General features: G+C 37.8%; 1 protein-coding gene across 1 annotated transcript in view; it reads right to left on the bottom strand.

Moving 5' to 3' along the window:
- The window catches only part of DAAM2 (dishevelled associated activator of morphogenesis 2), a 150,456-nt gene that overhangs the window by 108,590 nt on the left and 14,896 nt on the right, over window positions 1-26,970 (bottom strand). Inside the window, exon 2 of the mRNA XM_081312958.1 lies at window positions 8,266-8,355. Within this exon, the coding sequence (XP_081169084.1) occupies window positions 8,266-8,355 (90 nt within the window). The remainder of the gene's footprint in view (window positions 1-8,265; window positions 8,356-26,970) is intronic.

Here is a 26,970-nt window from a genome sequence, read left to right as displayed (position 1 = left end):
TTAGCAAACCATACTATATCAGAAAACAAGACCTCTGATATATTTATTTATTAGAAGGATGTATCGGACATGGGGAAGTCCAAATTCCAAGACAGAGCAGGTCAATTTGTAGTACAAGTTCATTTACTTGGGAGACAGCAAACCACAAATGAATCCACTCTACTCCAAGTCTGGACTAATTCAAATCTCTGATCTTGACCTGTTTTTCTCAGCTTCTGTGAGTTACTAGTCATTTATTTATAATAGTGGAGAGGAACATATTAGTGACAAGATCATGATTTTTGCTCTGATTCAAATGCCCTGCAAGACCATGTGCTAAAAGAAAGCTCTTTGGTTGTGCTTTCACACAAATTATATTACACATTACTTAAACCTTATACAATATTAATCTGGAAATAATAATTGATTATATGCCATCAAATCAGAGTTGACTACTAGCAACCATACATACAACCTTCTTCAAAAGTGTCACCTCGGCCTCATCCTTCAAGTCTTCTAACAGGGCATGCTTCCCTGATTTTCTATTAGATTATTTCCTAGGAGTTGAATATTCAAAACAATGCCATTCAAATCTGACTTCAAATCCCTGGAACACAAATTTGTTTCCATCTTGGGTCACTTTAAGCTCAAATATTGACTTTAATGTAGTTCATCATTTTCTATGTCTACAAAATACTGGCCTTGTCTATGGAGATTCTCAATCATTCAGGTCATGGTTGTCCCAAAGGTGCTTTTCCAAAAGGCAGCTGGACTTGGTTTTTGCCTTGAAGATGTTTCTCTTCTCATCCAAGAAGCTTCTTCAGTTATTTTTCAGTTCATTTTCAAGGGGAAAAAAAGTCCAGTTGCCTTTGAAAAGCACCTTTGGGACAAGACACTGGACTATTTATACATGCAAAAAAGAGATGGGGAGATTGAAGGGGGAGGGGGCTTACAGAGAAAAGTAGCAGAATATGAATTGCTTCTCTATTATAAAGCTTTTCCACAAAATATGAGAGACTGACCAAAAATTCCTTTAGGTCACATTTGGGTATATCAGTTTTCTCCAAAATATAGTGGTGATTTATAAAATATAACCCACAGTTATCTTAATGGCTCCTTGAAATTCTTCTTGTCATATTTTTCCAGAGCATGTGGGTTGAAACTGCTGTGCATTTTTAAACATTCTGCACATATCTGAGCATACATGTGCATACAAATATCTGCACATGTACTGTCCAATTCCTGTATTACCTGATTACAATTTCTGTTTCAAATAAATGAATATACAAGACAGTCTAAGTGCCTCTTAATGTGCTTTTTAATTGGGCTCTACCTATAAGCTAACTTGCCCAACCCTTTAGATGTGGAAAAAGCTAAAATCTGGTTGTATTGTGTGAAATTTGACGACCAAGGTCAAATTTTCTTAAACCCAAGTATTTACAGAGACCTCAGACTGTGATTTAAATAAACTGTGTAATTGCAGTGTTTAAAACAGGCTTAAATGTTACAATAAGTATATTGGGTGCAGACTGTTATGTAGGTTTCTGGATAAAATCCCACTGTAGGAAAGTTTAAACGATTGCAAGCTTAGATTGTCTATTTAAAATTGAAAAGCTTTTTCATACCAGCAGGCAAGAAGCAGATAAGCACCCCTTCAAATATTACACAAGAATAACATCAAGGTGAATGCATCTTACAGTAGTTGAATGCTTCAGAATAGGCATTTTTTCCTGTAACTCCAAAACACACAGATATGCATGCATACTATATACTCTAATCTTTCATAAATTCAGTTAGATATAGGATTCTGAAAAATATGGCCTATTCCAGGCTTAAAGATATATCTATTTAAATTCTTGAGTATTTTGTACACACGTGGTTTCCTGTGCCAAAAACATTTGCAGCATAATACAGAAATTCCTCTAGAGGTTCCTCCCTATGTTTTCTGTCATAATCAGTAGTTTATGTGACCAATCTTCATAGAGTAAAGAAGACATTTGATGGCAAATAGAATATTTTTGACAGCTGTTTAATACCTGTGGCTTATGTTAGGCACACTGGACTTCTAGCCCAGGAAAATTTTGGATTGTTTTAGTAATAATATAAGCTTAATTTTCATATATTTCAACTATGTGAATGCATTTTATTCCAATATCTTTATTTCTTAAAAATGTCTTTGTGAAATTGAGAACAATAAGATTGAAAATGCAGTCACATTAGTTCTTTTCATCCCTTCAATTTATATTTCACTTATTTTTTATTCTCTACATACAGCATTTATATAGTTCTCTAAGTCATACATCTTCTACTTATTCAGAAGTTCCATAATGGAGAAGAATATTCCAGCTAAATCTTCTAGCATGTGGAGAAGAAAGTTGACCTTGAATTAATATCTCAATTTTTCTATTTCAGAACATACAGTTTTTGTGTGTTTGTTTACATGTGGCAAAGTAATAAGCCATTTTGCATAGTTTATTCACAGATATATGGAATTCCACAGTGAAAAAGAGAGAAGGCAGAGGAGACAGTCTTTAGAGAGTAAACAACCACTTTCTATTGGCATCCTTGCTTGAAGTCTTTTTCTTTGGAACATCTCTAGGCGATGGAATCTTTGGCTACTCATTGCAGTGCCTGGATTTCCATTCTAAGTCAGGGCTTGCTTCATCTTGCCTGGTCCACTGTTTCATGTGATGAGGTTATATCTTGGCAGTCTTACCAGCAAAGCAGGCTACCTCTTTAGAATAACTTCAATCAGTTAATAAGAATAGAGCTGGAAGGGACATTGGAGGTCTTCTGCTCAAGCAGAAGACCCTATACCATTTCAGATAAGTGACTGTCCAATCTCCAGTGATGAAGCTCCTACAACTTCTGATGGCAAACTATTCCACTGGTTAATTGTCCTCACTGTTAGGAAGTTTCTCTTTAGTTCCAGTTGGCTTCACTCCTTGTTTAATTCTGTCCATTGTTTCTTGTCCTGCCTACAGGTGCTTTGGTAAATAAGTTGACCTCCTCTTTGTGGCACCTTGCCTATCGGGCATTTTATGTGGTCACTTTGAAACAATTATTAAATTATACTTGTATCAGTCATATAAAATATGTGTTCTTTGGAACAGTTTTTAACAAAAATCACCTATAATTGCACTAGGAATGACACCAGAATGGCTGCTTCTGGTAGTAGCTGAAGGAACAGTATTATTTGAAGGGATTATATACTAAGCATACTCAAGGGAAGACAACGTTAATGTGAGAAGCAACTTTTTCTCAATGCTTCCAATATTATTAATTATTAATCTGCTTGACAGGAGCAGGTTAAGCAATCTTTAACTTGATTTAACTCAGCATTTAAAAAAAAATAAACTTTTCAGCTTTGAGACACTGAACCCAACCATGTCCAGAACGTATCCTTGAGGAAGCCTTCTCCAAAAAAGCTAAGATAAATTGGTCATTTTGTAGATTTTGGACATCTGTAAATCTTCTTTCCTAAAAAAATAAATAAATAAAGGAAGGAAGAAATGAGGAAATTACAGATATTCATTGCCTTTCCCATGGTTAAAAAAAGAGCAGAAATTCTTCAGGTTTAAAAAATAAACATATAATTTCAAGGGCCTGAACCTCAGTGACCTCCATTCTTAAGATAAATAAATGATGCAGCATTACATAACGGAAACTGTGAGTTAAGCTGAGAAAGTTGGAGAGAACAAGAGAAAAAGCAGAACTTTCATCCCTTCAGCTGTTCCCCAGGAAAGAGCTGACATTTCAGAGTTTTATCTAACAGTGGATATTCTCCACTGGAATGTTAGCACTTTAATGGAATTCTGTGGAGTTCAAACCATTTCCCCTTGATGTCATCAAGTATAGAGTGAAAAATTGATGAAAACCTTCTTAGAAAAATAATAATATTCTTCTATCTGGTTATAAAAGGAAGTCAGGACAGTAGAGAAATGATGAGACGATGAGATGCAATTTAAGCATAAAAATTATACTTGATAATATAACTTGAAAATTAAAAAGAGTCACAATCAGTTTTGAATTTTAGGGTATCTGAACACTGGTACAAAAAAAATATACAAAGTAACACATTTAGTTCAGCCAACTAAATAACCTGCCTTATATTTCCAATAACCATCATCCTTATCCAGGTTTTCCCTTTTGCCTTGGATCTCCTGTTTTCAAAAACTTACAGGGTCCTATAACTTTTCTTTTCATAATCTTCCTCTTTTAGAAGGAGGAAAGACTTCTACATTTTTAAATGATTCCATTCATTTTCTATCTTAGCTTTATGCCAAAGGAAACATACTGGAGAAAGTTCTTTGTTCTGTATCTACTCCTTCTCAACTAATGATTGGGGCAGGAGCTAATAGCATATGTAGTACACAGAACACAGAATAACAGGGTTGGAAGGGAACTTTGATTTCTAGTCCAATTTCCTGCCCATGCGAGATCCTATACATTCTGGACTTTCTTGGGGCTTGATGGGATGGATACATATGATCAAAGAAAGAACAACAGAATAACAGAACAGAATAATAGAGTTGGAAGGGATGCCAGAGGTCCTCCAGTTCAAACCCCTCACCCACCCAAACAGGAAACCCTATACCATTTCAGACAAGTGGTTGTCCAATCTCTTCTTAAAAACCTCCAGTGTTGGAGCACCCACAACTTCTAGAGGCAAGCCATTAATTGTTCTCACTGTCAGGAAGTTTCTTCTTAGTTCTAGGTTGCTTCTCTCCTTGATTGGTTTCCATCCATTGCTTCTTGTCCTGCCTTCAGGTGCTTTGGAGAATAGGTTGATCTTGTCTTCTTTGTGGCAGTTCTTCAAATATTGTAACACTGCTATCATGCCATCCCTAGTCCTTCTTTTCACTGTGTCTTCTATGAAATGGTAATGTAGTATTCACATAGCAAGTATTCTATTTATAGTGTGTGACACAAGCATCTTAGAAGTCTTTTTCATAACATGATCACTATTAGCAGCATCTGTGTCCTATTCGAATGCAGGGATCAAGACACTTCTACAAAGGTTGAGACATCATGACATATGTTTCAACTGGAACAAAGTGACCTCCCTCCAAAAAATTGAAGGGCCATTATGGCGAAAAAATGACTGTACTCCTAAGTACACTGAGTAGCCAGTCAAATGGAAGTAGATAGTAACACAATTTGTTTACCTACCTGTTGTTTTTTTTTACCTAAACTAAGCAATGGTTCTCTTAGTTCTAAAAATTTATTTGGAGGCATGTATGCACATCCAAACATATTTTCCAGTTTTAGTAACTATTCAATGTCTTTGTCAAGTATTTGTGCAAACAGCAGAAAGAGACATTAACTAGCACTCCTGCAAGCCAGAGGAGTTACCAAAATAAAATAATTGATGAGGTGACTTAAAAAAAGCAAGCCTGTTTATACAGTGAGGAAATACTCAGCAAGTCTAGAAGAAAGATAAAGAGGACAGGCTGATTTCCTTTTTTTTTCAAAAGCCACAGATGATCACCTTTATAAGTTTCCAGATGAGAAGAACACTGAAAACATTTTTTTCTAAATCAATGAATGTTGTGAAAGTTCAAACTCTTAAAAAATAAAAAAAAATCTCTATCCCCCACCATATCACAGGCTTGCAATTATACAGTTTGCAGGGTGAGTAACAATGGATATTGGAAAGCATAAACCTGACAGACATAATATCATAGAATAGCAGCAGTCTTTTACTTGGTCTTGAAATACACTTGTACAAAAGATTGATTCCCTGGTAAATAAACTGAGAACAAAGAGTTAGAATACACTGCCAAAATCAAACAGAGTTACTACTTAGGTATGTTTTAAGGTAACAAAGTTAAAGGCAAAAATAATGAAGACATTATTCTAATACATTGGATATACTGTACACATTTTGTGTGATACTGTGCAAGTATAACAGGACACATGGCTCCTCTCACTCAGGTCATACAATCTGAAACAGAAAATTAAAAATCTCCAGCCACCCCTATTTCCCCACACCCATGCTGGGAGAACAGATGATGTGACCTTCCCTTGGTGCATTTTGTCTTTAAATGAGACCAGATGACAATTTGGTGAAGCCTTTCTTTTGAAAGTCTCCCTGGGAAAGATATTTTAAAAAGAGATGCTAAAGAGAGTGAACACTGGGTTTTAAGTTACTCCTCATAGAATCAGTAGTATAGCTGTTTGCTAATACCTCAAGAATGGGATCAACAATGTTCCTGACCATTCTTCAAATCTCAGCAATATCACCAATCTTTGCAAGTCAGAAAAAGGCAACATTGTGCTGATATTTCAGTCTGAAGACTCATAAGTAATGCAAGGTCATCAGAGAGCCAAAGTTATTAAACTCACTAATCTGTCTCACAGAGGTGTTGGGCCCAAAAGCCAAGGTGTAATCTTGGGACATTCCTCTTCAGTACACTTCAGTACACTTTTCTTTCTTCAGAAAAAGGAAGAAATATACCGGGGGGGGGGGGAAGACAATTTTATTATATTGCCCAGTGTCTAGCTTGTTAGGGCTAATGTTCTGATGAGATGTGGGCCAATGAAAGCAGTCAAACTGTGGTCTGCTCAAAATTAAGGCCAGCTGACAGAGTCAACAGCTTTCAATGGGTCAGATATTTTCTGGATCTCCTGTTTCATATTGAAACTAATGAGAGTGAGCAGGCTTACATATTTCCCATGGGAAAGGTAAAACTCCTTTCTTATTAAGAATAAATCAGGGCAGAAGGAAGGAGTGTCACAACTTGAAATGAGATATTATCCACACATTACATTTTACATTAAAGTTCAAAGGCTTGACTGCAAGACTTCCTAACATTTGGATTCAAGATACCAGGATTCTTAGCTGGGTGAATGTTGAGTTTGCACATAAGATTCAATATTAATGGGGGGGAGTGTCTGTTATGTATAAATATGAAATAGTGGAGAATATATTTAGCTCGGGTGTAGGATGAGGGTGAAGGTTCATTCTCCGAGCTTGTGGATTGGTTTACAAACATTTCATTACCAGACTAGGTAACATCTTCAGCGGAGTTTAGGGGATGTCAATGACAATGTTCTTCTGTTCATAAGGGCTTCGGGTGGTCAGTAGGTCTTGTTATGGGTCCCATCACAAGACTTACTAACCACACAAAGCCCTTATAAACAGAACACTGACACTGTCATCCCCTAAACTCCACTGAAGATGTTACCTAGCCTGGTAACAAAATGTTAAGAAACCAACCCACAAGCTCAAGATAACGCCTTCACCCTCATGTATAAATATGTTTAAGTATCAGCTATATTACACTTGCAATATAACTTCTTCAAGCAGCAGTATCTGACCAGAACAAGATGGTATATGCTTCACTAGCTTTCAAACACTCTCATCGTGAGTGTATCTTGCAGTTCAAAATCAACACAGAACAACTTAAAAATCATGACATTCACGGTATGTTGCAATAAGAGGCTCTGGGTACCAGAAAGCTAGTTTATTCCAATCACCTACTTGCAAAGTATCCTTTCATCACGGGACTGTCAGGCTTCACCCCACAGGCAACAATGAACTACTTAGGCAAGTTCACAAGAATTCCAAGAACTATAGATAAGTAATCGTTACTGAAAAATATGGGGACCTATAGCCAAGAATTTCAGCAATTTCTCTTATTCAAGTAACAAGACCCTTATATAGAAACAAATGTTCAAATCTTCTTTTCTTTCCCTTTCCTTCCCACTCATATAGGAGACTATATTTTAGGTGAGTTGGACTGTCTGCATCTGTGCTTGGTTTGTCACATTTCTGTCATGTTTTTTTCTTTCCACTGACTATGTGAGAACTACTTCACAGGAGAATAAATTCCAAAAAATCTAAAAAACATTACACTGGTAAATGTGCTTGGCTAGGAGTGAAGCAGCACTCTTGCTTTGCTAAAGTGAAAGAGGTGAAAGCAGAGATGAGACCTTGTACATATGAGCTGTTTCACAAATGTCTAGGCACTGCAGGAATATTACAACTGAGGTCATCTGTTGGGGCACTGTGAACATTTTGTGATAAATATCCAAACTTAATCTGCCCTTGAGATCATTTAAGAAATAAGTGGTGGATTGATTTTCCCAGCATCCTAAGTCCCTCCAAGTATACAGGGGGTTAAGGTAAACACATGTAGCTGAATATGCCCCAGTATAAACAATTGCATTAAGTACACAAAACTGTCAACAAAAATCAAAGGAAAAAGCACACCATCAGAAAGTTCAAGCCATACTTTAGATGCAATATTTATCACATAATTCAAATCCATTAAATATTACCTTCTTTTTGCTGCAATAAATCTGCCATTTCTTCTCTGGTGGGAGTGCAAACATCGCCTCTCTGTTCTTATCTGTGAGATCCAATTCATCCTGGAAATGGCAAGTGAAAAATAATGTGTGAACAACAGCATTGTTGTGTTTTTTTCAGAACTTTTTTCTGATCATTATCACCTCAGTTAAGTACCTAGAGGTTTGTAATTTTCTCAAATAATTGATATTGTAAAATTGTCCTTTATATTCCAATGCACTAAATAATATGTCCATTGTCCTCTTCCACACAGAGGCTTTCTTTTCATACATGGAACATGGGAAATCAATTTCCTTTCAACTAAAGAAAAAAAACCTGTTGCAGGGTTCTATTAGCAGCCATACCAGAAAGCTCTTCAATAACCTTGTTAATTAGATCTTGGCACAGTTCATTTTTGTAAAGAGGAACACAAGTTTTGAATAAAAGCCTCTGTGTGAATGTTCCCCCGCATGTTTTTAACATATCAAACATGCATTTGCCCCAAAAGTTTGCCTTTCACAATCTATATTCATATATATAGAACTTGCAATGGAAGTTTCAGAGTTGATGAGGTTCTAGGGTCTAGATCCCTTTGTGTTTGGTTTGCAACCAAGCAGCAAAAATACAAATTTAATAACTACACAGAACTACCTCTCTCTACTGCAGAAACAGCTCTAATCAGTGTTTCCAACAGAAGAGAATTTATGTTACTCAGGGTTGGGTCATGGAGCCCTTGGTGCTCTCTGAGCTTGTTTGCTTGCAAAAAATTCATTACCCAACTACAGTAGGTAACATCATGCAAGAGACTAAAGGTAAAATTTGGTCACTGTTTATATATACAGTAGAAGCTTGCTTGCAAGTGTTGGTGGGGGTGTAATTTCTTCTTTGATAGTTCCTTGATTGAGATATTATTTTCTGCTTGTTTGCCTGGTATAAATCCTGCATATCAGGGTGTTGGCTGCTGGACAGAATGTGTTTATGTTTCCAAGTCTCTTCCAATAATATCCTCCTAAACACTGAAATACTGTAGGAGAATTACGGGCCAAATTTTATTTTTACGTAGCATCTGTTAACTGCTCTACTCTATCATGCAGAAACTAAAAGCTGTACTATATAATAGGAAATGTTTATCACTTAAAAAAAAAACCTTAATTGTCTCCTTTTTATATCACATAAGGCATCTTAGTTTTTCTGGTTTTGGAAGGGTAAAGTTAAATAAAGGAGCTCTCTACTGAGAAGGAAACCAAAATTAAAGTGACTTCTGAGGTACTGAAATCAGCTTTATTCCAAATTTTAGACAATGCTTCTTTAAGATTTGGAACGCTTTTCGGAGTCAATAAGTTGTGAAAACAATGAACTAAAATTGCACACTGAGCTTGGTAGCAGCTGCTGACAGATTTAAAGGCCCATGGAGATTTCAGCTCCAGAAAGGTAAAAAAAAGGAAAGACAAGGCTAAGTCATTGCCAAGAGCCCAAGATAAAAGAAGCCAGGGGTTTCCACTGTGTTGATGGTAGTGGAGGTGGCAGCAAAGATATTTCAGGTATATCTCCATAAATGTGCGGGAAGACTCTAAGCCATGTGGAAATGGTTAGCGTGAGTCTTTTCCAAACAAGAGGGCAGCCAAGCAAGGCAAAGCATTTTATCTTCGCAATACAAAATTAGAAATGCATGGGTCAGGAGCACATTCTTGGAGAGACAGAAAGAGAAGAGAGAAAGAAGCTGCACATCACAACTTCAAATGAAGAATCTAAGAAGAGGTCCAATGGGAAAACGAAACACAGGAGTACTTATGCTTGTGGTGTTGGGGAGTCGAACTTTAGCAGAAGTCCTGCACAAATCCACAAAGACAAGCTGGGCCACCTCAGCAAAATTCTATAGCAAGGCACCACTGCTTGAGGGAGGGGAGAAGCCGAGAACTTGTTTACTTGGCAATGATCAACTAAATGGCTAATATTCCCAAGTCATAAAGACGTCTAAGAAAGTGAGACATGGCTACGTCAATAGTTCAGCTAAGGAACATCAGTTGTAAGCTGAGAACTTTCATAATTGCCCAGCCTTTATATAAGGGGTAGAGTAGAAACAGACTGTAAGTGATTAGCCCACAAAGTATTAGTCCAACCATTCTCATCCTGCAGTTTCCAAGATAACTCTGTTGATGATTCATACAAGCTCACTCTGCTATATATATATATATATATATATATATATATATATATATATATATATATATATTTGGGCTTAATTTAATGATTTATATAAAACTCGTCTAATACATCATGTCTAAGCAAGGAAATGAAATTTGAGAAAAAAATATGTTGACTTTTTGCCATTTCATCATTTTTGGGAAATGAGAAAATCTTTAAAAGAGAGATGGTAACAAATGGGCTCAGTATTCAAGATTTAAAGTAGGGGTCTTCAAACCTGGCCCTTTTATGACTTGTGGATTCAACTCTCATGCCTGGCTGAGAAATTCTGGGAGTTGAAGTCCACAAGTGATAAAAGGGCCAAGTTTGAAGACCCCTGATTTAAAGTTTAACTGATGCTGCCTTTGTAGTTATTACCAAGTCTGTTGTTGCCTCAACAGATGGCAGTGAGTGCCTGGCTGGTCTTGTCTGGCCTTAGAAGCTAAGCAGGGTTAGGCTTAGTAAGGACTTGGATGGGAGACTTTCAGGAAATACTAGGACTGTAGGTGATCCAGGAAATAAAAATGTATGATATAATAAAAAGGTAAAAGTTCCCCCGCACATGCGTGCTAGTCGTTTCCAACTCTAGGGGGCGGTGCTCATCTCCGTTTCAAAGCCGAAGAGCCAGCGCTTGTCCGAGGACGTCTCTGTGGTCATGTGGCCGGCATGATATAATATAATAAGATATAATATATAATATGATATAATAAGAGAATAGTAAACTCTTTCTGTATCACTACTACAAAAACTGCAAGGATGTGTCCATAAAGTCTTCAGGAATCGAACTTGAAGAATATTTATTATGGATTCACTCAGCTATCAAACTACCCATCTCACAAAACATATTGTTACATTTAGTTATGCATGATTTGAATCTGTATTTTGTATAATTTTGTATAAATTTGTTCAACTTTGTGCTGATTTGCAAGTTAGTTTAAGCAGCACATAACTGAAACAAATACTTTTAAAAAACAATAATAGATAAACTTAGAGCTGAGAATAAACAGGAAAGTACCCTGTTGTATGAGCAACAGGGACATTCATTTGTCTTTCAAATTGGAGAAAACACATTGAAAGATAAAGCATTTCCAGAACTAATATATAAAGATAAATGATATTTTACAATTGTCTGAATTTTATAAGACAGTTCTTCAATCAAAACTTGAATGTGATACATCATCTTTTAAGGAAAAATCTACATAAAATTGTACATTAATTATAATAGGTGCCATACACTATATTACCAATAATTGCTTGCCAACAATGTGCATATTAGGAAAAACACACATAAAATGTCCTATGAATGTATCTTGCACAAAAAAGAATACATGTTATGATCAGGAAAGAATACAGACCAAGAGAAGTTGACATTGAACAATTTATCCATCCTCATTAGTGCTCCATGCTGTTTATTTAGGACTCAATGTTATACTTCTGATCTTTCAACTGAAAGCTATCAACACACATCATCAGTCTATAAACTGGACTCAGGATAGTTGTAATTCAGATGAAAGCACCAAGCTGTGTAAACTCTCTTTTTTTGGTTCTCTGTTGTGCTAAAAGCCTTCTTTCAAGCCTGAAGAGAAAAGCCTTGATAAAAGATGAAGTGGAGAGGGTGCTTTGCAGAGACTAACTCAATATTGCAAAAGACACAGTAGCTTCAGTCTATTGCTAACCTTGAAGCCTAACCAGGAATCCAAATAGAAATATAATATTATAAATATAATTCTCCTCCAACAACTGTTGTGGCAATTTTCTAATCATATGTGAATTGTTCTTCAGTAGAAGATTGAATCCAGAGAAATCAGTTGCTTGACTCTTAAAAAAAGCATTACAAGATGTAAAAGCTGATATACTGTTGATTAAAAAAACATTTGCCAGGTTGACCTCAGGGAGAAGATGAAACAAAGGTCCTCCAGCTAATGTTCCTAACATTCTGTCTCTTTTTCAATTACCTTTTCTGTTGCATGTTATTTACTGAGAAGCGACATGGCTGGTGGAAAAAATGTTTCCAATCCAGATTTTAAAATTACATTGGCAAGATTCAAAATGGCTGAAAAAAAACCCTTATGAAAATCAAAATACAAAAAATCAGCAGGCCAGACACATACAAAAGTATTTAAGCTCTTGAAAACTTTCCTCCCCTATGAAAAATGCTTCTATTTTTGTACCTTAATCTCAGGATTCTTTCCAATTTTTCAAGGTTTTACTTTTTCTATGTGCAAGTTACTTCATAATTCCAAATTAGAAGAGGACGCTATAATATTATTATATTTTGCTACACTTCTCTTCTCAACCCTGTAGCTTCCCTGGCTGCATTTATTATTTAGTCTTAGACAGACGGACAGACAGAGGTTTATCTTCACTTCTTTAGAAGTGGTAGACTAAGCTAAGCACTGGGTCAACCTTGCTCAGTACTGCCCAGGAGTACTAAGGCAATAGACTAGACCAGGAAATCAAATAAAGATCTTGAAAGAAGATAAAGATAAAATAACTTCCATATCTGGTAGCACAGTGGTTAGAATGCAGTATTGCAGACTAATTCTGCCCCCTGCCAGGAATTCAATCCTGTCTGGTTCAGCCTTCCATCCTTCCAAGGTCAGTAAAATGAGGACCCGGGGCAATACGCTGACTGTGTAAACCACTTAGAGAGTGCTGTAAAAGCAATATAAAGTGGTATATAAGTCTAAGTGCTGTTGCTATGGCTATATTGTTCTCAAAAAACTGTATGGTAGCCTAAGAAGTCCACAAGACTCAAGCTCAGGTCATAGAAGACTTTTACATTTTTTTAATGATGGTAATTTGTATAATGAATGCACTTGTATGGTGTAGTCCTTAAGACATCAGGCTAGAAACTAAGACACTGAGTTCTAATTCTGCCTTAGGCACGAAGCCAGCTAGATTGGGCCAATCACTCTCTCTCAGCCCTAGGAAAGCAGCAATGAGAAGCCATTTCCAAAAAAAGCTGCAGGGACTTACCCAGGCAGTCACCAGGAGTCAACAATGATTCAAAAGCAGAACATACATACAAAACCTCATGTTTATATGAAATTTCAAAAATTCACATGGGAGAACAAATTCAAGTCTAAATTTCTTCTACTTAAAAAGGAAGAGTTAATGACTTGGTTTTTGACCTATCCTTGGACTGATATTGAAGGTAAATATTTCTCCTGATTAGTTGTGTCCAACTCTAGGGATGGTGCTCATCGTTTTTTAGCTAAGGTAGCCAGCGTTGTTTGAATAATTTTCTGTGGTTATATGACCAACATGAGTATTATTATGTTGCGGCTAATCAAGAAACTGTTCCATAACCAGTTATCTGCAACTTGTAGTAACATAAACTGTTCAGTCCACAGGCATGTGTGGCTGAGGTAAAACTTCTTAAAGCTATGGCCTTCAATGTCACAAAAAACATCATAAGTACAAAAAAGCTTGCTCTATGAAAATATTCATTTCAAAATGAAAATCACTTTAAACTGAATAGCAACTATTCAGTTCTGTGTCTGGAATTTATGCAACAGTATCCCGTCCTCCTTTGTTTTACAGCTTTTCCTTTTCTTTAGGAGGAAGAAATAAAATCCAACATGGATTATGCTGAAAACTGTGTAATCCCTGTTGATTAAAAGGATGGTGCTATGCCCTTTACTCAAAATCTTAACACACCCAATATTCTAATTTTAGCTACATTTTTGTGATTCTTGGCTTCCCCCTCTTCCAGATCTACAGCTTTTTTCAAAAACCCCAAAATCCAAATAGCTAAAATCTTGGGCAGAACATTTTTCATACAAACATTTTCCATTTCATTTTGAGAATAGAATTCCATATTATATTTATGAGTTACATGGATTCCTGCTTGTTCTTAGGTTTTACATTTATAGGTAGTTTTGACAGAGCTCCACTATAAGACATTGCTTACAATACCAGTTATCCCATCTTTAATGAATGGTTTTTATAATGGTATGGTCATTTTCTGAGGCTAGGTAGTTCTTTACCAACATTAAAATGGTTATATTCTGTTTTGGATTAAACTCTTACAAATATCTTATTTTGCTCAAAATGTTCAAACTTCCATTCAGAGTACAATGTTGCTGTCCTTCAGACTGAGTAGTAAACCATCTAGCCAATGGTTCTTAATTTCAAGAAGATACTACTGAATTACTTAGATCAAACTACAGTTCTCCCCTTCATTCTTTCTTAAAATGTTGACATGGCAAATAAAAGCTTTCACCTTATGAGAAAATGTACACAATCTCCATTTAACATGAGATTTTCTCCCAGCAAAAAAGAACATACATATTGGATCACAGTTCTAGAAACTAGCTAAAATGGAAGTGTTCCAGAGGTGCTCAGGTAATAACTGACACTCAGGTTGAATTATTGCTCTGCAGATTTCCCACCAAGTATTTATTATATTGAAATTAAATCACGGTAGCTGCTGCCTCCAACTTGTACTAACTTCTGTGGAGATAGAAAATTAGTTCTGATTGCCTTCCCTTGACACTCTTTTAGGTGCGTGACCTATGTTTTCCCCAGCCTTCTTTTCTCTAAATCGAGCATCCTAAATTTCTTCACATTAATGTCATAAGACATGTCCTCAAGTCCCCATATCACCTCTGTCACCTTCCTCTGATCTTACTCTAATCTGTGAATACCTTTTTGGAAATGAAATGCACAGACTTGTAGACTGTACTCCAGATGCAATATCAACTGTGCAGAACAGAGGGAAATAAGGATTCCACGTGTCTTTGATACAATGCTTTTTGTAAGGCAGCCAAGGTTTGTTATTCATATTCAAGTCCTTCTCTGATATTTCTGCTTCCAGAAATCTCCCATCTTGTATCTATGTACCACATTTTTCCTCCCTAAATGTAATACCTTATATATATATATTCCTATTGAAGAACTTCTTGTTCGTTACAGCCCAATCTTTCAATGTCAAAATTATATTGCAACTGTGTTCTATCAGTCTAGATCAGGGGTAGGCAACCTCGGCTCTTTTATGACTCATGGACTTCAACTCCCAGAATTCCTGAGTCAGCTCAGGAATTCTGGGAGTTGAAGTCCATGAGTCATAAAAGAGCCGAGGTTGCCTACCCCTGGTCTAGATGTTGACCTGATCTAATTTCCTGTCATCTGCAAATATGATAAGCAATCTATCAATCCCATTACCCAGATTATTAATTAAAAATATTGAATAATACTGGTCTGAGAAATTCCTGAGAGACCTCACTGATAATGCTGTTCAGCTTGATGTAGGTATATCAATGTTCTGAGTGTAATTTGCTAGCCAGTTGTAGATTCACCTTAATGTTGTGCCATCTAAATCACATTTCAACAGCTTGTCAATTAGAATGTCATTTGGAACTTTGCTACAAGCTTTTCTGAAAAGGTAGATTGTATCCATAAAGGTTCTCCTTGTTCACTAAAATAGTTATCTTGTCAAAGATTGAGACAAGATGACTTTAGCAATAATAATACTCTTGTCAAGATAACTACAAATAGGCTGTTTTGTTAAAAGAACAATAAGCAGTGCCCTGCTGGACCAGACATTTGACCCATTTAGTCAAGCAGTATATTCTCACAGTAATCAACCAACCTCACAAGGAAGTCTACTTCTTTCCAGCAGGTGGCAATCACACTGCCATCAAGGCTACTAACCATGATTTTTATGAATTGGTCATGAGTAATAAACAAAGGAGAATATTTGGTCATGAATAATTTACAAACCCTTTTTTGAAACCATCACCACACCTTGTAGTAGCAAATTCCAAAGTTTGACTATATATAGTGTAAAAAATAATTGCTTTTGTCTGTCCTGATTCGTCCAGGATTTAATTTCAGATGTGGTTGTACCATTGATCTATAGAGGCACTATAATATTAGCATGCCATTTTCCAGTACCTTTTCTTATTATTGCTAAAAAGGGGTTGGCTTTTTTATAGTGGATGAACTGTGCTGACAATTCCATTGAACTGTTTACTAAGTTCTCTTTCATTATCAGATTCTGCTAGCTCTGATGCCATTGGTCACAATAGACGGGATTTTGGGCACGAGCATGCGATATTTTACACTTTATCTACTCAAATATCTACTCTAATTGTATGTACAGTTGCTCTGGTCAGTGTTCAAGTAATTTTTACAGTCCACATAAGCATGAAAAAAAGCCAGCAGGAAGTAACTGAAGTTCTCACCACAATACAAAATGATTACGTGACCCAGTTCTAAAATGTGAGCCAATTGGGGCTACAATTGGTCTACTCAGAATCCCAAAGTTGGATTTTCTATTCTTCCCTATGTGGATTAGCTTTTTCACAGAAGCAGCTGCAGAAGCAAGAGATTTTAAATAAAGTTAGGCACACCCATAAAGTCAAGAAGTCAATAATAAGGAATATCACTAGCTACCTCATATGATAGCCAAGTATGCAGAGGATTACATATGTCATAAAGGCTTTTCCCCTATCTTATTTATACAGTTTTCCCTACCCCACCTTCATTGCAAATAAATGTTGGCATACTCTTTATACAAATGCTATTCTTTTATATTCCTTACACAGTGATGAAAAAATGGTCTTTCTTATATGAATATGAATAAATTACATGGGATATAAAGATTGTGCCACAAGGACTATTTCTTGAAAACACACACACACACACACACACACACACACACAGACACAAATATACAGGAATATACAGCATCATCTCCTATTTGAAGCTAAGTCATGTAGAGCTTTATTGATTCAAAGCAACACTTTAATTTAGATTTATTGGTATGTGACATTGAGTGAAGTGAATGATAAGAGAATTAAGGTTCGATTACAATAGATGGTTTTTGTGTTTTGTGGTTTCCAGGATGTTTTTCAAAGGCAATGCTCTATAGAAAGGAATGCTTTAATATTTCAATTTTAATTTTAATATTTCAAAATAAAACTATTTTAAAATAGATATTTTAAAGTGGAGCCACAGAAGAAATGCTATTGGCATTGAACATTTGGTAAACAAACATAATCCCAATTTCAAAGGATTATGACAAAAGTTAGCTCCAAGTGCTTGATTCCGGGATTCCATTTGTTGTCTTGTATAGAACAATAAGAAGCATTACATATAATAGATTACTATTATCTCTAGGACCATTACACAATAAATCCAGACCATTCACTTATCACAAAGACATAACATACCATCTCTGACTTGATTTTTTTCAATTCTTTTCCAATATCTAGTTCCAGCACAATTAAGAGGAAAGACATAGCTTGAACAAGTCATCTGCTTTGTAATATATAGGTAGCCTTGCAGTTAATAAATACAAGTTAAGGTCTTACATCTTTAGCCTGCAAAGAAGAACCTTAACAGGAGGATACAATATAGAAGAAAATTATCAACATTGCACTCTGATCCTTTCCAAATAAGAGCCAATTCAGTCAGTGGCGTAGCGTGGGTTGTCAGCACCCGGGGCAAGGCAAGTAATTTGCGCCCCCTAACCTGTGGATTTTAGCACTCGAGTCTCTTCCACTAGCTCAGGAATTCTGGGAGTTGAAGTCCATGAGTCATAAAAGAGCCAAGGTTGCCTACCCCTGAGTTAGGTTCAAGGCAAAAAAGGGTCTCTGGAGAAGAGGGAAAATGCTAGTTTAAAACTGAAACAAGGCAACTTTAAGGTGCCTCAGCTGTGATTTAGGATGAGACAAAGAGAGGACATGGCGTTGAAAATGGTTAATGGGGCATGTTTGTTCCACTCTTAGTGGACGTCAGGATAAACCCCACGAGAGAATGACCTTACAACAGATGTGAATAGGCTTGGACTACGTTTGTAGATTGAGTACATACATCACATGGAGCGATGATGGGCTTCATCAAGATTTATGATCCCACAATTGGCTAGTTTTCTCCATCTTGTCCTAAACCCTGGATACCAACCACGGTTTATGGCTTAGCATGTGGCGTGGGGTTGACCCAACATGTTAGGCGACAAACAACGACTTCCAACTTACAATGCCTCAGCTTCCCAAGGTTATTCCAAAGCCGGAAAAGCCAACCAACCCACCCTGCAGCTTTGCCTGCTTAGGCTGAACCCCAGGAATTCATACTTGCTGCGGCGCCCGACCTATTTTCTGCCCAGACGCTGCTTATCCAAGCCAAGCCACCTCCTTCTCTTTGGCACCTCACCCCAAAGATTCGCCGGCCTGGCTGGAAACTCTCGCTGCTGGCGACGTGTGTCGGGGGGGGCGGTCCCGATCGCCGATGCACGGTTGGATCGGCAACCTGCCAACGCAGCTTTCGTTCCAGAGCAGGGACCCCCGGAGAGACGCTGCAGCGATCCTCCCCCCACGGGAAATCCACCCTCTTTCAAGCCCCGCCGCGCCCCCCCGCCTTTGGCAACCCCGGGAGCGCCTTGGGAGAGCCTCCGCAGCGGAGCCCCGGGCTTGCAGGAGGGCCGCGCTCTGTGCACGCTCAGGAGCCGCCTTCTCCTTTGCGGGGGGGGAGGAGGGAGAGAAGGCTTCCGTCCAGCGCTGGAGCGAAGGCGGAGCGGCCCGAAGGAGGAGTCACGCTGTGTGGTTGTGTGTTTGTGTGTGTGTGTGTGTGTGGCGCGCCGTGGGGCGTCAGGCCCTTCCCGGCTGGGGCTCCGGTGCCTCCGCCCTGCCGGATCCCGGCGCCGTCGAGCGCGCCCCCCCCAGATGTTGCGCCCGGTGCGGCCGGCCCCCCCTGCACCCCCCACGCTACGCCACTGAATTCAGTTAAAAGTGTTAATAAGTGAATTGAGTAAGACCACATGGTACTATTTATATCACTCAGCAGATGCATCTTTGTATTAGTAACAAGCTCAGAAGTGTTTTATATTTCCATACCAGTTTCATCTGCAATAAATGGACTGACAAGGAATATAGCATTCTTGAATAAGGGATTCTACTACTCAGTTCAGTTCTAACAAGCTATAGTAACATGACTTGTATGTTACATCTTTTGCCTCTGCTAACCTATACCAGCTACTTCAGACTGATTGAGACCCTTAATTTTTATTGGTATCACAGTATTTTCCAGAGAAGGATAAAATACAGACCGTTCTATTCAGGGGAGAATTTTCAGTACTTTCTCCTATGTAACTGCTATGGAATGCACCATCATTTTTGAGACTAAAAGATGAGCTTCAGAAGGGGAAAGGGTCTCTGTCACCTCAAATTTTCAAAAGGTAATGAATAGAGGCACAGATTTTTTTTTTAGGAAGAGCGAGAAGTGTTGCATTAGCCCACATTAGATTTTAGCTTCTTCAACTAATAGGGGATGAGGTATTACCCCCCCGTTGATAGGGCTCGCAACTTGGGAGTCCTCCTGGATTCATGGCTCAGTTTGGAAGATCATATAGGAGCTGTGACCAGGGGGGCTTTTCCTCAGATTCGCCTGGTGTGCCAGTTGCGTCCCTATCTGGACCGAGATACTCTACGTACAGTCACTCATGCGCTCGTGACCTCCCGGTTAGACTACTGCAATGCCCTCTACATGGGGCTGCCCTTGAGGACCACCTGAAGGCTTCAACTGGTGCAGAATTCAGCCGCGCAAGTTTTGATGGGAGCTTCCCGATACTCCCGTGTAACACCTTTTCTCCGTGAGCTGCATTGGCTTCGGGTTGCCCTCCGGGTGAGATTCAAGGTGCTGGTAATGACCTATAAAGCCCTAAATGGCTTGGGTCCGGACTATCTAAGGGAACACCTGCTGCCGGCATCATCTTCCCATCGTCCTGTGCGCCCCCACAGGGAGGGCCTTCTCAGGGTACCGCCGGTTAATGAATGCCGGCGGGTTATTCCCAGGGGAAGGGCGTTCTCTGTGGGTGCACCTGCCCTATGGAACCAACTACCCACAGAACTTAGGACTGCCCCCAACCTTCACTCATTTTGCCGGGACCTGAAAACTTGGCTCTTCGATCTGTTTGGTCCAGACTGTGGGGTTGTTAATTTAACTGGGTTTTAGATTTACTCTTGGGGCTTAAATTTAATTTAATTGTTTTAATTGTTTTTAATTTTTTGTATTCATGGTTTTAACTGCCCTGTAAACCGCCCTGAGTATACAAATCCAATAAAATAAATAAATAAATAAACTACTGTTAGAATTGAGCAAAAATGGCCTTTTCAACTTTTCCACCAAATTTCTACTCTGATTTTTTCCCAGATGAAGCATTTGTATAAAGAGTATGCCAACACTTATTTGCAATGAAGGTGGGGTAGAGAAAACTGTATAAATAAGATAGGGGAAAAGCCTTTATGAAATTCTCCTACCATTCCAAACATTCAACAGGCCTAAGGGTTTTCTCATAATGTTTTCCTTTCAGATTTCATTAACTCACAGAAAGCAAAAGACCAAAATCTATTGAAGATATAGTTGCTTAATATACGATTGGATATTCCTGGCACTTAAAATTTTAAAAGTCCATGTGGAATAGGATGGCTTGTGAAAGTCTTCTGAAATAATGCAAGACAAGGGAGTATCTCAGCTACAGAGATCTTCACTATGTTAAGTAAGCTTTCATTAAACAAGAGAAGATTTCTGAACTGAGAAACTATAACTTACAGTAAGCAAATTATAATCAAAGTGTTAAAAGCAACATATGGAGAAAAGAGGAAAGAAAATGGGAAACACATATTTGAACAATAGTAATCTGCCTATTTATTTTATTTATAAAATGTATTAGCCACCCATCTTGCCACATATTAATTGGGCGGTTTACATTATTAAATGAAAACTACTCTCAAATCTCTACACCACAGCTAAATCTTATTTTCCATATTTCCTTCCCTTTCAATGGTCTTGAACAGGAACTGTTAACTTCTTTGTGTGTGGAAGAGGTATAGATTTTAGTTTACCAAACTGCTGGGCAGCATTGAGAGCGACAAAGACGACTGGGTAGCTAAAGACTAAAACACATGAAGAACGGTTGCAGGAGGTTAGGGGGTTAAGCAGGGGGGTTAGACTAAAAGACCTTCTAGGTCCCTTCCAATTTTGTTATTCTATTCTATTCTATTCTATTCTATTCTATTCTATTCTATTCTATTCTATTCTATTCTATTCTATTCTATTCTATTCTATTCTATTCTATTCTATTCTTCTAGTCTAGTCTAGTCTAGTCTAGTCTATTTCGAGTCTATATCTCACAACAGTTTGACTATGAAACCTATTCTCCACACCAGAAGAAGCTGGCAAAAGAGATACTTGCAAGTTGAAAGACTCAGTTGCACATTAGTAAAGAAGTAAAAAGGAATATACAATTATTATTTTGAAGATGTGAATTACAATTACAATTACACATTTTACAACAAGTATCAAGAACATAACAAGGATTCTAGCCATCCCAACTTCTGCTAACTTTTCTTCTAGGCAGCCCTAAATGTGTGAGAGAGCACCATTTCATCTTGTTAGGTATCACCACTTTTGTACCAGAAAATATTTTCTGGTCAGTTGTTGTTGTATCAAATTCCTCATCACAATTCTAGCTTGGAGAAATAGGAATTTTTTTAACTAACAGAGATAAATCTAGACATCGCCTAATTTAAATCCTTCTAAATTCTTCCCAGTCTGTTCTAACTTTAAAATCAGCCTCATCACTGTGTCTCTTACACTCCTACTTATTTATGAGTAGATTAGAAAGCAATTTCCCCTTGCTATCATTGAAGGAATCTACAAATTATATCCTTCCATTTCAAGGGTGGCAGACTGGTGGTGTCCGTTGCCTTTTAGAACTCCAAATTCCATCAGCTCTTGGTAGCATGGCAAATGAAAAAAAACATGTAATCCAAGATATCTGATGTGCAGTTGGTGGTCTGTTCCTTTACAACTTTTCCAATTTTTCACTATCTGCTTCTTAATGTTTTAACTAATTACTAATTAGATCTCTCCCCAATTATGTATTACTAAGTTTTTCAGAAAGTTTTGTTTGGGTGGAGCAACTTCTGCAGTCCATGTTTAACCATTTTTATGGTAAAGCAAGTGGTTTTCAAAAACATATTTTTCCTCACAAATTCACGGGGATTAATTAATAGTCCTTCAATTATTCAAGTATTGTGGGTGGTCATCTTAACATCTTATGGTTGATATAGAGCAGAGTTCTTCAAACTTTTTCCACATGTAGAACATATTTTTTTAACGGGATTTCATTTGGTAATGTTAAAAATAAAAAAGTACAGAATTTTAAGCATATTTGCACTCATTCCTTCAACATTACACTCTTCTTAATGGAGTTTCATTTCTAAGTTGAAATCTGCCAAAACATAAGAATACCTAGATATCATTTTCTCCATCTTAGAAGTCTTTGTCTATATATATTAGTAGAAAGATGGGCAGTTTTTTAAGTTTATAAGCAGTGAGAAAATTTACTTTTTTCTGGCTTAATCTTTTCCTCAATAGTATTATTGTTATTATTTCATATATTCCAAGGCTGATGTTTGGCAATGAATACACATTAGAAGATTAAGCCATGGTGAATTCTAGCTTGGAGACAATTTTAATGCCGACTATAAATGCAATGTTCTTGCCAGCAACACACCCACACTTCTCTTCCAACTTCCTTCTCTCTTCTTTTTTTCTGCACTAATCACCTGCTTTTTTTGGAGGTAAGCCTGTGAGATTTTCATCTCTCCTGAAACATCTTTCATGTTTCAAACATTCAAGCAGAGAGTATTATCAAGGTTCAGTCTGGCTTTAGGTTTGGACAGTCAGCCAAAAAGGAGTTGGAACATTTATTTATCTGAGCACAGGCAAAGTTTCCCCTTTTCTATGAACAAAGGAAATTTCTGCTTACTTTTACTAAGAAAGCCAGTACTCTACTCACCAAATGAAATAATTTTCTCACAAGGATGAGATGCATTTAGAAGGCTCTCTAGGACCCGGACTTGCAGCTATGTCCTAGAAAACTTTTGGCTGATGTAATAACTGCATTCCATCCTTGAGAAAGTAGCTTTAGCCAAGTTCACACATTCTTTTGGCCTCGTCCAAGTTGAACTGCTGCATTAAGCTCTGTGCAAAGCTCTCTTTGTTAAAAAAAAACGGTCATTGCATAGAAACTGGTAGGCACAGTAAATTTGGTGTTCTCCATAAGAGGGCTTCTAAACTCTTTGATTCAGGAGCTCCCTTTTCACTATTTTCTGTCGAAAATATTGTGAGAATTAAGCTACCTCCAACACGTAGTTGTGGAGATTTCCTTCTACCTAAGGTTAACCAATTTAGTCAGTGAAGCAGGACAAGTCTTGGACGGAGTTATGCTGTGTCTGAAGATTCTTCTATGCTCCTAGAGAAGAAAGAATGTTGGCAGAGGGCAAAAATATGTTTTTCCACAGCTTAGGACTGCAATGCATACACCGTGGCCAACCACAGTCTCAAGCAAAGCTGAAATATACCTCCACTTCTGATAACCACACAGATACCACCATGCATTTTTTCTTGATAATGGTATGGAAATGAATTGCGCTACCATTTTCTGGATATTTTTTTCAACTGTCCAGTCCAGGTTACAGACATGGATTTTCTTCGCTGTCTCTCATCTGAACGCTGATTAGCATTCAGCCATATCACTAATTACTTCCAAACTAGATAGCTATAATGCAGTTTACATGGAGCTGCTTCTAGAAACATTTAAGGAAATTCTTATGTATAAAAAGTCCCTGTCTGATATTAATATGGGCAAGAAAATATGCAATATGCAAAATGAACAATTATCAAAATCAGCTCTAAAGTTAACACAATCTATTATTTCATATTGCTTGAGGAAGTTCCATCATCCAATCCTTTCTGCCTCCATCTTTTTCAGATAGCATTACAAAATTTAGGCAAAAAAAAAAAATAGATGGGCTGCCTCTAAAGGCTGTTCATTATTTCTGGTTCAAAACTGATCTACAACTAGTCTCTAGTCTCAAAAGAGGAATTTTCTGACATATTCAGCAATAGAATAACCCTTGTCTTTTACTTGCTACTGTTCAACTCAACTTTTTTGACAGCAGAACTAGTGCTGAATTTGAAGGACATGGAATGGAGTCTAGTTTGTCAAGTTCAACAGGAGCCTTTTGATTGTCTGTCTGTCAGAACATCAGTTGATTCAGCCAAAAATCCAGCATGCCCACTCTTCACTTTGCTTTTCCCCTGCTCTTACTTTCTCTACCCCTTCCCTCTCCTGTCTTTGTTTTCCAGGGCTAGAGTCAGTCAGATGGGCACTACCAGAGAAGCTAGGTTTGGGAAAGGTTAAAAAAGAGCTGCTACTTTTCCGGCTTCCCACCCACTTTATTTTGCTTTTTAATGTATTTTTTCTATTCAGCTCCTAAGCTCTGATGCACTTAGAAGGAAATACGGCAATTTGGACTTCAGCCAAAGCACAAAGGCATACACCTTTCTGATCACTTCCTATTCCACACAAAAGTTGGCTGTCTCATGCCACGGAACATGGGCCAGGAAAGACAATAATCTCATTACAGAAAGGGCCCTGGGCCAAAAGCAGGCTGCATTTCCAAGGCAGAGTATTTCTGTCACCCTCACATTTCCTTAGCAATTCCCTTCCCTTCATGCTTCCTATTTTCCAAATGATGTTGCTGAACAAAACTCTGGCACTAGAACCTACTTCTGGTTAACCTTGAATTGTCCTTACCGGTAATAACATCACGTAAAAGCACCAGCAGAAGCAGGGGAGGCTGCATCATGAAAATTATTAGAAAGGCCGATCTATACCTTGTAGGGTTGCCAGGTCATCAAGGCACACAAATGTTCAGATTTTGATCCTATAATTTCATATACTTGGCTGGAGAAAACAATCACCATTAAATTCTTAATAGGGAAAAAAGTGCATTACATATTGGTCAATATGAGGGAGTTCATTGGTCTATCCAAAAGTAAGACTCACTAAAAGGCAGTCTAGAGGTGAGATAGGTAGCATAGAAATGTGGCAGACAGACAGACAGACAGATAGGGGGAGGGAGGGGGAGGGAGGAAGGGAGGGAGAGAAAGAGAGAGAGGGAGGGAGGGAGGGAGGGAGGGAGGGAGGAGAGAGAGAGAGAGAGAGAGAGAGAGAGAGAGAGAGAAGAATTTGGTTCTGAGAAAACAAGCAACATGCTGAAAGATGAATAGCTGTTCATTTTCCTGGCTCAGCTTTTATCTCTGCTGAAGCCTGCCTTATTTCATTTATCATATGTGAATTATGCTAAATTCTGCTTGGCCACAGGGATGTGTTCCTTTATCCACAAACACCACAGAAGCCTGCCAAAATTCAGTTTACCCCTGAACTGATTAGATAGGTTAATGGCCACTGTAAAGCATCCACTGGATTCCCACTCCACATATTATAGATGGACAAAGCAACTGGTTTGAAATATGGACACTTAAAAATACAAACACCTGCAGTGACAAAAAATGAAAAAGAAAGAAAGTATATCGCTTTAGGAGTAAATCGTTATAATTCTACAGTTATCTAATGCAATTCAAGTACATGAATGTTTCTCATACATTTATAGAACCTACTGCATTTTGTATAAATGAGTTCCATATTTCGTTGTATTTGTCTATACAAAGTCTAGGTCTATAGACAATTCACTCATTGGTTATCTGAGGTTATCACAGGTTATCTGTGTGACTGCCTTTCCTAAGGACATCTACGCATCTTAGCAGGCCAGGTATGGTGGGCACACTCTTAGTCCCATCCCTTAAATACAGCCATCTGATAGGAGCTAGGAAATGTTCCTTTTCCGTGGCAGTCCCTGCCCTCTAGAACACTCTTCTCCCTGATGTTCAGCAGGCCTCTAGTCTCCTAGCTTTCCATAAAACTTTGAAGATTTGGCTTTTTGCCTAAGCAATGGGATAAGATTAGGTGACTCTACAACAGAAGTTTGACTTGGCACCAGGTTTTTGTTTTTAATGTGTTTAATTTTAATGTGTTTAGTTTTAGTATGGTTTTTATGCTCTTGTAACTTTTGATTGGGAGCCGCCCAGAGTTGGTTATAAGATGGGTGGTTATATAAATGTTTTAAGTAAATAAATAGGTGGCCAGTGCAACCAAGTCTTCAGTCTACTGAGTGAAAGAAAGAAACCATACGTTTATATTTCCAATGCTGCAACTGGAAATATGATGGAACTTTAAAAATGCAAGAGATTTCAAAAGTAACATATGAATGAATCCCTCCAACTAAAATATGTAAGGATATCACCTATCACTTTATCGCTTCATTCTGTGTAATTAGGAGTAAATTACTGCATTTAAAATACAGTAAGTGGACTGATAGGAAACTTTATCTATTGCTAATGTATTTTTATTGATTTTGCTGAACTATTTAGAACCAAGAATGGTATCTGTAACCACCTGAGCAAAGATCTACAGTATCTGAGTAACAAAACCAATAAAAGAGAATATTTGTAGCTTTGTAGGTTGAAATGAGGGATCCTTGGTGCTCTCTGAGCTTGGTTATTTTTGCAAGTTGCACTGATGATGTTACCTACTTTGGCTAATGAAACGTCATCAAGAAAGCAACAAAGCTCAGAGAGCACCAAAGACCCTTGAT

This window comes from Vipera berus (assembly GCF_964194415.1).
Source record: "Vipera berus genome assembly, chromosome: 1".
NCBI lineage: Eukaryota > Metazoa > Chordata > Lepidosauria > Squamata > Viperidae > Vipera > Vipera berus.
The sequence above is the reverse complement of the archived record's forward strand: the minus strand, read 5'-3'. Positions and strand labels throughout refer to the sequence as shown.